The sequence below is a fragment of the Ranitomeya variabilis genome, chromosome 1 (assembly GCF_051348905.1).
Source record: "Ranitomeya variabilis isolate aRanVar5 chromosome 1, aRanVar5.hap1, whole genome shotgun sequence".
Classification (NCBI taxonomy): Eukaryota; Metazoa; Chordata; class Amphibia; order Anura; family Dendrobatidae; genus Ranitomeya; species Ranitomeya variabilis.
This window is the reverse complement of record NC_135232.1, coordinates 762,448,786-762,462,295: the sequence shown is the minus strand read 5'-3', so window position 1 is coordinate 762,462,295 and position 13,510 is coordinate 762,448,786. Positions and strand designations below refer to the sequence as shown.

Sequence of the window (13,510 nt, the reverse complement as noted above, 5' to 3'; positions counted from 1 at the left end):
ACTGTGGTCCTTCCAGGGACCCTGCATTGGCCAAGGCAGGGGACCCCTGCTGCCTGAACTGACAGCCTGGGCCTGGGAATGATTCCTCTATCAAAGGTACATCTGTTTCACCCATCAAGGGCAGGAAACCAACTGATGCGTGAGAGAGGTGCCACACTTATGTCTCTAGGTTTCCTGTTCCTTGAACAAGTTTTCTGTAGGTTTCCTGTTCCCCCTCTCTCATGATCAGGGGATCGAATAAATATATCTTTCTGAATATAATAAATTTGGGAGAATGCAAAAAATTGTGCATGCAGATAATTGAACTGAGTCTCTAAGTAATAAGACACAGTGTTTTAAGGAAAAATGGAATCGTGTTTCAGACTATTGTACCATACAACCCTGAACAAAATGGTGTAGCGGAAACAAGGAACCTGACACTTTGTGAAAGTGGAAGAAGTATGCTATTTGAAGCAGATTTGCCAACAACATATTGGTTTGAAGCAATCAGGACAGCTTGCTATCTTCCAAACAGGCTACCAGGTAAAGCTACTGAGAAAACTCCATTTAAGCAATGGAACAGAGAGAAGCCTGAACTACAACACATGATATTCAGAAGTAAAGTATTTGTACATATTCCCAAAGAAAAAAAATTAACCAAGTGGGAATCTCATGCAAAAAAAGAGGGTATCCCGATTTGCTACAGTGAAACCCAGAAAGGATGTAGAATCCTGTACCCAGAAATGAACAAGGTCACAATAAACAGAGATGTAATGATTGGTGAGAACTTTGTGTTGCTCAACTTTCATGACATCATACCAATAGTCCAGCTGAAGCAACAACAATCTCAGTCACAATTTCAAAATAACAAGGAAAAAGATATTGAAGTTTGGTTAGGTTCTTCAACCACTGTAGAAGCAACAGAAATATCAGGTGAACCTGAAGTCAGGAGATCAAACAAAGCTAACCATGTACTTTGTCAAAACATTACCTGAGTTAGAGCTGCAGTCATGGGATGAGATGCAACAACTACCTGTCCATGGAAAATTAATGCTGATAAAAAGAAAATTAAGTCCCTTCATCAACTTCAAACTTGGAAAGTCACCGAAGGCGGCAAGAAAACAATCAAATCTAAATGGGTTTTAAGACCAACTATGACTCTGAAGACAAGGTTGATCGATTTATAGCAAGATTATTCGCAAAAGGATATTCTCCATTAAAACTGCCTTTTAAATGGTTACATTAAAGAGGACTTTTACATGATTCAACCTAAGGGTTATATCAAAGACGGTGCAGAAAATCAAGCATTCAGCCCAAGCAAGTCAAGAGGTCATTTGGTTAAACCAATTGTTAGGCTATCTTGGTAAGCCATCAACTCAACCGACAGTGAGCTATGAAGACAACCAAGGATGCATTAAATGGGTATGCAGTGAGACAATTAATGTGAGAACAAAACACACTAACATTAAATATCACCTGCATGATTTAATAGAATGTGACAAAATGGAGTTTGTTAATTGAGATACTGACCAGATGATAGCTGACCAAGCCACTTCCAAGATCCAAGCGTGAAGAATTCAGATCCACTGTGGGACTAATAGAATAAGTAGTTGCAGATTGGGGGTGTTGGAATATTGTTTATTATTGTATATATTGCATCAACTACTATTTACTACTGTTTAATAGTGCATAAGTTTCTGTCTCCAGCAATAGTGTTACATTGCCAATAATACATTGGTAAGAAAACATCAAAACAGGAAGTTCCTGTTCACTGTGTGTAGCTGGAGCGCACTTTACTTTCACTTTGCAAGCTGACAGACAAGATCCTAAGCTATAAGAAATACCAGTTGTAAGCGGTGCTATCTTTGTTCTTGAATTAACATATATGCACTGTGGAATGGCTGGACAGTACAGAGATTAATCTACTGCCAACAAACACAGTCCAAAAAGTGACACATCCCTGGTATCACGATCTCAGCTCCTGAATTATGCTACTCTCAAGATTAAATAGCAGATACAAATTGACAAAATCGCTTTAAGCTGGGACCACAGTCTCAAGCATTACCATTAGTACCGTCATGTATTAAAAATCCTGAAGAGCACGCAATGTCCCAGCCCATTTGAAGTTCGCCAATGACCATCTGAATAATCCACAGGAGGCATGGGAGAAGGTCATGTGGTTAGATACCAGAACTTTTTGGTATCACTCGCTGTTTTTGGAGGAAGAAGAGGGATGAGTATAACCCCGAGAACACCGTTCCGACCGTGAAGCATGGTGTGGGAAACATCATACTTGGTGGGTGCTTTTCTGCAAAGGGGACAAGATAACTGCTCCGTATTTAATTAAGTATGGATGGGGCCATGTGTCGCAAGATTTTAGCCAACAACCTCCTTCCCTCAGTAAGAGCATGGGTCAAGATGGGTCGTGGCTGGGTCTTCCAGCATGACAATGATCTGAGATATACAGCCAGGGTAACTATGGAGTGGCTGCGTAAAAAACATTTCAGGGTCCTGGAGTGTCCTAGCCAGTTTCCAGACCTGAACCCAATAGAAAATTTCTGGAGGTAGCTTACACTCAATTTTGATCAGTGGCAGCTCCAAAACCTGAATGATCTGGAGAAGATCTGTGTGGAGGAGTTGGCCAAAATCTATGCTACAGTGTGTGCTCAAGAACTACAGCAAATGTTTGACCTCTGTAATTGCAAACAAAACGTTTGTGTATCAAATATTGAGTTCTGTTTTTCTATTGCATCAAATACTTACTTCATGCAATAAAATGCAAATTAATTATGTAAACATCATACAATGTGATTGTCTGGATTTTTTTTTATAAGATTCTTTTTCTAACAGTTGAAATGTACCTATGATAAAAATTACATACCTCTCCATTCTTTATGGGTGGGAAAATTAGCAAAATCAGCAGTGCATCAAATACTTATTTTTCCCACCATAGACAGATACAGAAATATTAAAAGAAATATTGTAGTTTCCTCCTATAATTAATAACCAGCAAAGGCTAGGCAGAAAGCAGCGGGCTTCTAATAATAGGCTAGGAAGGGACCATGGATATTGGTCGCATCCCAGACAGAAAACATCAGCTGTCAGCCACCCCAGAAAAGGCGCATCCATAAGATGCGCCAATTCTAGCTCTTAGTCCTGCTCTTCCCACTTGCCCTGATGCGTTGGCAACTGGAGTAATAGTATTGGGGTTGATGTCAGCTTTGTACTGGCAGCTGACATCAAGAACAGGGGTTAGTAATGGAGAGGAGTCTATAATACTATAACCCCAATACTATTACTCCACTTGCCAATGCACCAGGGCAAGTGGGAAGAGTGAGGCTAAGCACCAAAATTGGTGCATTTTATGGATGTGACTTTTCTGGGGCAGCTGATGTTTTTAGTCTCAAAATGGGGCTAATATGCATGGCTCCTTTCTAGCCTATTAACATCTGTTCACAGCTATCTGCCTAGCCTCTGCTGGTTATTAATTATAGGGGAACCTAAGTCATTTTTTTTCGGGGGGGGGGGGGGGGGGGGTCGCCCATTTCTGCACCAATTAGGTAAAAGTGCCTTTTATTGCTATTTTTCTTTTGTGGTTTTTGTCTCTTTCTGGTATGTAGTCCGGTTTTAAATAAAAAGGCTTTGTTTTGGAATCTTCCCATTACTTAGCTCTGAGAAAACTGTATTGATAAAGTTATGTACGGATTACATGTTTTTAATGCATTTCTGCATATGCATTTTCTTATATGCAGATTTTTCCAATTTCAATCAAGTCTAAGGGGAAATTTCACAAATAAAATGCATATTTACAGCAAGAGAGATGGACATGTTGCGACTTTCAAAAATGCACGGCAGATCAGTTTATGTAGCTCAAAAAAAGAAGCACAGGGGGCATGAGATTTCTATAAATCCCTTTGGCTTTGTTGGAACTGCAATATGCTGTGTTTTTATGCGCAGCTTCAAAAGTTCACCAAATACCCATTACTAACTAAAGGCTGAGTCACACATAACGATATCGTTAATGATATCGTTGCAATGTCACGCTTTTGGTGACGTAAGCAATGATCCCGCTAACGATCTCGTTATGTGTGACAGCGACCAATGATCCGGCCCCTGCTGGGAGATCGTTGGTCGATGGGAATGATCAGGACATTTTTTTGGTCGCTGATCACCCGCTGTCATCGCTGGATCGGCATGTGTGACACCGATCCAGCGATGTGTTCACTCGTAACCAGGGTAAACATCGGGTTACTAAGTGCAGGGCCGCGCTTAGTAACCCGATATTTACCCTGGTTACAATTGTAAAAGTAAAAAAAACCAAAACACTACATACTCACATTCTGATGTCTGTCACGTCCCCCGGCGTCCACAGGGTTGACTGTGTCAGCGCCGGCCGTAAAGCAGAGCACAGCGGTGACGTCACCGCTGTGCTCTGCTTTACGGCCGGCGCGGACACATTCAGTGCAGGGAAGATCTCGGCAGCAGCGCGTGCATATTACCAGCGCTCCTGCCGAAAGCAGTTTTAACCCTGTGGACGCCGGCGGGGGACGTGAGAGACATCATAATGGGAGTATGTACTGTTTTTTTTGTTTTTTTTAAATTTTACAATGGCAACCAGGGTAAATATCGGGTTACTAAGTGCGGCCCTGCACTTAGTAACCCGATGTTTACCCTGGTTACCCGGGTGCTGCAGGGGGACTTCGGCATCATTGAAGACAATTTCAACGATGCCGAAGTCGTTCCCCTGATCGTTGGTCGCTGGAGAGAGCTGTCTGTGTGACAGCTCCCCAGCGACCACACAACGACTTACCAACGATCACGGCCAGGTCGTATCGCTGGTCGTGATCGTTGGTAAGTCGTTTAGTGTAACGGTACCTTTAGCTGTAGGGTAGTGCTACTTCAGTTGATTAGATTGGCAAGCCCTACCAGTCTATGTCTTGACCACAGAAGCTTTAAAGGGAATCTGTCACCTCATTTTTCGCATATAAGCTGCAGCCACCACCATTAGGACCTTATCTACAGCATTCTGTAAAGGTACCTTCACACTAAACGACTTTGCAATGATAACGATAGCGATCCGTGACGTTGCAGCATCCTGTATAGCGATATCGTTGTGTTTGACACGCAGCAGCGATCTGGATCCTGCTGTGATATCGCTGGTCGTTGCTGAAAGTTCAGAACTTTATTTGGTCGTCAGATCGGCGTGTATCGTTGTGTTTGACAGCAAAAGCAACGATGCCAGCAATGTTTTACAATGGTAACCAGGGTAAATATCGGGTTACTAAGCACAGGGCCGTGCTTAGTAACCCGATATTTACCCTGGTTACCATTGTAAAAGTAAAAAAAAAACACTACATACTCACCCTCTGATGTCTGTCATGTCCCCCGGCATCCGCGCTGCTGCTCAGAGCTTCCTGCACTGAATGTGTCAGTGCCGGCCATAAAGCAGAGCACAGCAGTGACGTCACCGCTCTGCTGTTAGGGCCGGCGCTTACACAGTGCAGGGAAGCTGAGGCCGGGGGACGCAGCAGACACAGGAATGTAAGTATGAAGTGTTTGTTTTTTTACATTTACACTGGTAACCAGGGTAAACATCGGGTTACTAAGCGCAGCCCTGCGCTTAGTAACCTGATGTTTACCCTGGTTACCCGGGGACTTCGGCATCGTTGGTCGCTGGAGAGCTGTCTGTGTGACAGCTCTCCAGCGACCACACAACGACGAAACAGCGACGCAGCAATCGGCATCGTTGTCGATATCGCTGCAGCGTCGCTTAATGTAACCGTACCTTAATGCTGTGGAAAAGCCCCCGATGTAACCTGAAAGATAAGAAAAACAAGTTAGATTATACTCACCCAGGGGCGGTCTGGGTTCGATGGCCGTCGCAGGTCCGGTTCCAGCGCCTCCCATCTTCATGCGATGACGTCCTCTTCCTTGCTTCTGTCGTGGCTCATGCGCAGGCGTAATTCTGTGCCCTGTTGAGGGCAGATCGAAGTACTGCAGTGCGCAGGCGCCGGGAAGGCTCAGAGAAGCCCAGCACCTGCGCACTGCAGTAGTTTACTCTGCCCTCAACAGGGCAAATCAGTACGTCTGCGCAGGAGCCGCGACACGAAGCAAGGAGGATGACTACATCGTATGAAGATGGAAGGCGCCGGACCCAGACCTGTGACGCCCATCGGACTGGACCGCACCTGACCGCCCCCCCCAGGTGAGTATAATCTAACTTGTTTTTCTCATCTTTCAGGATACATCGGGGGCTTATCTACAGCATTACAGAATGCTGTAGATAAGCCCCTAATGGCAGTGGCCATAGCTTATATGCGTAAAATGAGGTGACAGATTCCCTGTAAGATAAATTTACATGTCTGGTATACCTAAACAAAATTTTTAATGTAATGAAAATATCCATATAAATGCCATCTTTATTGAGAAAACATTTAAAAGGGATTTTTTTTTTTTTAAAAACAGCAACCCTGTATATATACCCTACAAGAGCATATAATGTTTATTATACGGTACTCCCATCTCTAAACTGGAAAAGCAATCTGCAATGCAAATCTGACCCATCCATGCACAACAAGTGCCTTCATTTATTTGAATGATCGAGTGCGGGGCAGGTATGCACAAAAGCTACTGATATCTGCAAGGGTGAGATGAGTGCCACATTGTCAGACCCCCTCACTCACTAATGCAGTAGGGAGAAGCTCTGGTCAGCCCCTTTAAATATAGAACTTTCTCAGTACAAAATGTTCCATTTTTAAATAGAATATTTAAAATCAAGTAAAATTGAGTAACTGTCTTACCAAATCCAAGACCAGAGTGCTATCTGGGACGCTGCGAGTTTTACAAGGGATGATAGTCTTCCGTGGCTTCAGGTAACCCGATTCAGCTTGGGCAGTGCATATAAACTTGCTTCTGAAATGATATACAATTAGTGACCATTCCTACAATACCAACATAGTAGCAGCATTACAAGTTAACACTCACGGACTGAAAGGCTCTGTCACATCTTCTTTTGGGAGTTGGCTAAAATATGGGCAGTCAGGACTACTATTTTGGTCTATTTCGGTTTGGTTTCTTTGACTCCAGCCAGCTAAAACAGTTGAGAAGAAAGCAATCATTATCAAACACATCTCTAAGAGGTCTCTACAAGTAAATTAGGGTTGTAAAATTAAAGGAGTTGGTAACTGCATCCTTATTTTAACAGATATGTTGGGGAAATGATTTGGTGTGAACCATATACAAATGCTACACATTTATTCATTGACACAACAGCTAGTATTGATCGACCAGTGCACATAATTTACTTGGGTATGTCTGTGTAAATAGGCATATCAAAGGACGCCCATCAGTAAAATCTACTGATCAGTGGTCCTATCATGTCGCTGGCCTGTCTGTGTAAATGGACCCCAAGTCTCCCATACACTTTAGGCAGCGATTTACCAAACAATAGTTTGGCTGGCAGCCATCTTTGCTGTCTCTCCCATACTTAGGAGGGTTTACTCTGCTGTGAGCACCTGTTCTCTATGACAGAGCAACGGACAGACCAATCTGGCACTAGATTATGTCTTCGAAAACAAAAAGATGTCTGAAATCAGACATTCCGCATCCGACAGGAAATCATATACATTAGACTGTCTGCACAACCCGGGTGGATTTGGTCGACTTTGGTTTAATGTTTATTGGGGCCTTTAGATTTAAACAAAATTGTTCTTTTTTTGGCATGGAATGGCCCATCTTATCCAGTGTTTTTATGTTCCTCTCCTCGAGCCGAGAAGGTGGGAGTGCAGGAGTCATATTTATCGATCCTGATTCTATTGTGCATATTCTACATATACTCTCTTCTACTCCACGATGGAGTTTGATCCAGTATGCGTGTGAGATAACAGAGTTCCCTCAGGAATGTCTGTGTAATCGACTTAGATTAAAACATGGGAAAGTGGGAGAAACGAAACTAAAGGGGGGCAGTAGCCCAACTAGATCACAAGCTGTGTTAACAGTGTTAACTTAGCCAATTAGAAGTATGTATTGTAAAGGGTTGACTCACTCAGCTGCTTCCAAAAGGTAGACACAGGAACGCTTCTTGTGTTAACTTCTTAGTGACCAAGCCAATTTTTACAATTCTGACGACTGTCATTTTATGAGGTTATAGCTTTGGAACGCTACAATGGATTCCACCGATTCTGAGATTGTTTTTTTCATGACATATTGTACTTCATGTTAGTGGTAAAATTTATTTGATACTACATGTGTTTATTTATGAAAAAAAGGAAAATTTAGCAAAAATTTTGTAAATTTAGAAATTTTCAAACTTAATTTTTGTGCCCTTAAATCAGAGTCGTGTCACACAAAATAGTTAAATAACATTTCCCACATGTCAACTTTACATCAGCACAATTTTGGAGACAATTTTTTTGTTAGGAAGTTATAAGGGTTAAATTTCACCAGCAATTTCTCATTTTTCCAACAAAATCATTTTTTTAGGGACCACCTCACATTTGAAGTGAGTTTGGGGGGTCATAATGACAGAAAAAACCCAAAAGTGACACCATCCTAAAGACTGCAACCCTCAAGGTGCTCAAAACCACACTCAAGAAGATTATTAATCCTTCCGATGCTTCACAAAAAATTTACTTTGGAACCAATTTTTTTTTATTTTCACAAGGGTATCAGGAGAAAATGGACCACAAAATTTGTTGTGCAATTTCTCCTGAGTATGCCGATACCCCGCATGTGGGGTAAAAGTCACTGTTTCGGGGCAGGGCTCAGAAGGGAGGGAGCACCGTTTGACTTTTTGAAGGCAAAATTGACTGGAATCAATGGCAGGCACCATGTCGCCTTTGGAGACCACCCGATGTACCTAAACATTGGTACCCCCTAATTCTAACTCCAACCCTAACACAGCCCTAACCCCAACACACCCCTAACTCTAATCCTAACCCTAACCACAACCATAACTAACCACAACCCTAACCCTAATCCTAACCCTAACTGTAATTCCAACAATAACCACAACCATAACCCCAACCACAATCTTAACTCCAACACAATCCTAACCCTAATCCCAACTCTAACCCTAATCCCAACCATAACACAACCCTAACCCCAACCCAACCCCAACCCCAACCCAACCCCAACCCCAACACAACCCTAACCCCAACACAACCCTAACCCCAACACAACCCTAACCCCAACACAACCCTAACCCCAACACAACCCTGACCCCAACACAACCCTGACCCCAACACAACCCTGACCCCAACACAACCCTGACCCCAACACAACCCTGACCCCAACACAACCCTGACCCCAACACAACCCTGACCCCAACACAACCCTAACCCCAACACAACCCTAACCCCAACACAAATCTAACCCCAACACAACCCTAACCCCAACACAACCCTAACCCTAGCCCCAACCCTAACTATAACCCCAACCCTTACTGAAAAAAATACATTTTATTATTTCTACCTAATTAAGGGGGTGATAAAGGGGGGTTTGACTTAAGGTTTATCACAGTGATCAAATGAACCAATAGGAAAAATCTATTGTTGCAGCCGGCAGATCTCGGCAGGGGGACTGGGCATGAGCCTGACATTTTCTTCCAGTAAGAAGATGCCGGGGGGACAGAGCCAGAGGGTCCAGGGATACTGGAAGTATTGGGGGGTTACTTTATACCCAAACTTTTTTATTTCCACAAGGGTAACAGGAGAAAATGTACCACAAAATTTGTTGTGTAATTTCTCTAGAGTACGCCATACCCTGTATGAGGGGGGAAAGCCACTGTTTATAAGGGAGGGGGGGGAACGGTTTGCCTTTTTGAGTGTAAAATTGGCTGGAATCAATGGCGGGCGCTGTTGTGAATTTGGATTCTGGGCTCCCCCGGTGGCTACTGGTGGAATTGAACTTGTGACATCATCTTCCCTGTTCACCTGTTCTGATTAGATCTGGGTGTCGCTATATAACCTGGCTTCTCTGTTAGATGCTTGCCGGTCAACAATGTTATCAGAAGCCTCTCTGTGCTTGTTCCTGCTCCCAGACATCTACTAGATAAGTTGGACATTCGTCCATGTTTTGTTTTTGTATTTTGGTTCCAGTTCACAGCTGCAGTTTCGTTACTGTGTCTGGAAAGCTCTTGTTGATCAGGAATTGCCACTCTGGTATTATGAGTTAATGCCAGAGTCCTAAAGTAATTTCTGGATGTGTTTTGTTAGGGTTTTCTACTGACCATGAAAGTATGCTTTCTGTCTTCTGCTATCTAGAAAGCGGACCTCAAATTTGCTAAAACTATTTTCCTGCTGCGTTTGTTATTTCTTCTAAAATCACCGCCAATATATGTGGGGGGCCTCTGTCTCCTTTTTTTGGGCATTTCTCTAGAGGTGAGTCAGGTCTTATATTTCCCTCTGCTAGCATTATTTAGTTCTCCGGCCGGCGCTGGGCATATAGGGATAAAAAGTAGGACATGCTACCTGGCTACTTCTAGATGATGCGGTAGGTTTAGTTCATGGTCAGTATAGTTACATCTTCCAAGAGCTTGTTCCTATAGAGGCTTATGCTAGTTCTCTGGCCATGGAGATCATGACAGTTTGACCGGCCCACTAAAGGGTTAAAATCCTTGGCTGAGAAAGGAGAGAAATAAGAAGTCTGCTGAGAGTTTTTTTTTTTTTTTTTTTTTTTCTCTGTGCTCTTAATTGGATCACTTGCCAGTCTGTCTATGCTGCAGTCTTTCTTTTTTTTCTCTCTCCTTATAATCTTTGAATGGCTTTGTGTTCACCTGTTAATAATGGATCTTCAGAGTGTAACTGCAGGTTTGAATAATCTCACCACGAAAGTACAAAATTTGCAAGATTTTATTATTCATGCTCCGGTATCTGAGCCGAGAATTCCTTTGCCGGAATTCTTCTCAGGGAATAGATCTAGCTTTCAGAATTTTAGAAATAATTGTAAGCTATTTTTGTCCCTGAAATCTCGTTCTGCTGGAGACCCTGCACAGCAGGTTGGGATTGTGATTTCCTTGCTCCGGGGCGACCCTCAAGACTGGGCTTTTGCATTGGCACCAGGGGATCCTGCGTTGCGCAATGTGGATGCGTTTTTTTTGGCCTTGGGCTTGCTGTATGAGGAACCTCATTTGGAACTTCAGGCAGAAAAAACTTTGATGTCCCTATCGCAGGGGCAAGATGAAGCTGAAATTTACTGCCAAAGATTCCGTAAATGGTCTGTGCTTACTCAGTGGAATGAGTGTGCCTTGGCGGCTACTTTCAGAGAGGGTCTCTCTGATGCCATTAAGGATGTTATGGTGGGGTTCCCTGTGCCTGCGGGTCTGAATGAGTCCATGACAATGGCCATTCAGATCGATAGGCGTCTGCGGGAGCGCAAACCAGTGCACCATCTGGCGGTGTCCACTGAGAAGACGCCAGAAAGCATGCAGTGTGATAGAATTCTGTCCAGAAGCGAGCGGCAGAATTTTAGACGGAAAAATGGGTTGTGTTTCTATTGTGGGGATTCTACTCATGTTATATCAGCATGCTCTAAGCGTACTAAAAAGCTTGATAAATCCTTTTCCATTGGCACTTTACAGTCTAAATTTATTTTGTCTGTGACCCTGATTTGCTCTTTGTCATCTATTACTACTGACGCCTATATCGACTCTGGCGCCGCTTTGAGTCTTATGGATTGGTCCTTTGCCAATCGTTGTGGGTATGATTTAGAGCCTTTGGAAACTCTTATTCCTCTGAAGGGGATTGACTCCACCCCATTGGCTAATAATAAACCACAATACTGGACACAAGTGACTATGTGTATTAATCCGGATCACCAGGAGACTATTCGTTTTCTGGTGCTGTATAATCTACATGATGATTTGGTGCTGGGATTGCCATGGCTGCAGTCTCACAACCCAGTCCTTGACTGGAGAGCTATGTCTGTGTTGAGCTGGGGTTGTAAGGGGACTCATGGGGACGTACCTTTGGTTTCCATTTCATCATCTATTCCCTCTGAAATTCCTGAGTTCCTGTCTGATTATCGTGACGTCTTTGAAGAACCCAAGCTGGGTTCACTACCTCCGCACCGTGAGTGCGATTGTGCTATAGATTTAATTCCGGGTAGTAAATACCCAAAGGGTCGTTTATTTAATCTGTCTGTGCCTGAACATACTGCTATGCGAGAATATATAAAGGAGTCCTTGGAAAAGGGACATATTCGTCCATCGTCATCTCCCTTAGGAGCCGGTTTTTTCTTTGTGTCAAAAAAAGACGGCTCTTTGAGACCATGTATTGATTATCGGCTTTTGAATAAAATCACGGTTAAATATCAATACCCATTGCCGTTGCTGACTGATTTGTTTGCTCGCATAAAGGGGGCCAAGTGGTTCTCTAAGATTGATCTCCGTGGGGCGTATAATTTGGTGCGGATCAGGCAGGGGGATGAGTGGAAAACCGCATTTAATACGCCCGAGGGCCACTTTGAGTATTTGGTAATGCCTTTTGGTCTTTCTAATGCCCCTTCAGTCTTCCAGTCCTTTATGCATGATATTTTCCGCGATTTTTTGGATAAATTTATGATAGTGTATCTGGATGATATTCTGATTTTTTCGGATGACTGGGACTCTCATGTCCGGCAAGTTAAGAGGGTTTTTCAGGTTTTGCGGTCTAATTCTCTGTGTGTCAAGGGTTCTAAGTGCGTTTTTGGGGTTCAGAGAATTTCCTTTTTGGGATATATTTTTTCTCCCTCTTCCATTGAGATGGATCCTGTCAAGGTTCAAGCTATTTGTGATTGGACGCAGCCCTCTTCTCTTAAAAGTCTTCAGAAATTTTTGGGCTTTGCCAACTTTTATCGTCGATTTATTTCTGGTTTTTCGGATGTCGTTAAGCCATTGACCGATTTGACTAGACAGGGTGCTGATGTTGCTAATTGGTCCCCTGATGCTGTGGAGGCCTTTCAGGAGCTTAAGCGCTGTTTTTCTTCTGCCCCTGTGTTGCGTCAGCCTGATGTGACTCTTCCTTTTCAGGTTGAGGTCGACGCTTCTGAGATCGGAGCTGGGGCAGTGTTGTCGCAGAAAAGTTCTGACTGCGCCGTGATGAGGCCTTGTGCCTTCTTTTCCCGTAAATTTTCGCCCGCTGAGCGGAATTATGATGTTGGGAATCGGGAGCTTTTGGCCATGAAGTGGGCGTTTGAGGAGTGGCGCCATTGGCTCGAGGGGGCCAGACATCAGGTGGTGGTATTGACTGACCACAAAAATTTGATTTATCTTGAGACCGCCAGGCGCCTGAATCCTAGACAGGCGCGCTGGTCATTATTTTTTTCTCGGTTTAATTTTGTGGTATCGTACCTACCAGGTTCTAAGAATGTTAAGGCGGATGCCCTTTCTAGGAGTTTTGAGCCTGATTCACCTGGCAACTCTGACCCCACAGGTATTCTTAAGGAGGGAGTTATCTTGTCAGCCGTTTCTCCAGACCTGCGGCGGGCCTTGCAGGAGTTTCAGGCGGATAGACCGGATCGTTGTCCGCCTGATAGGCTGTTTGTTCCTGATGAT

At 43.5% G+C, this 13,510-nt stretch overlaps 1 protein-coding gene across 9 annotated transcripts in view; it reads right to left on the bottom strand.

The window, feature by feature from the left end:
- The window catches only part of LOC143783319 (CTD small phosphatase-like protein 2-A), a 166,004-nt gene that overhangs the window by 68,963 nt on the left and 83,531 nt on the right, over nucleotides 1-13,510 (bottom strand). For all 9 annotated transcript variants that reach the window (XM_077271739.1, XM_077271745.1, XM_077271726.1 and 6 more), the window contains 2 exons: nucleotides 6,964-7,069; nucleotides 6,780-6,891 (listed from right to left, as the gene is read on the bottom strand). In XM_077271739.1, the coding sequence (XP_077127854.1) occupies nucleotides 6,780-6,891; nucleotides 6,964-7,069 (218 nt within the window). The remainder of the gene's footprint in view (nucleotides 1-6,779; nucleotides 6,892-6,963; nucleotides 7,070-13,510) is intronic.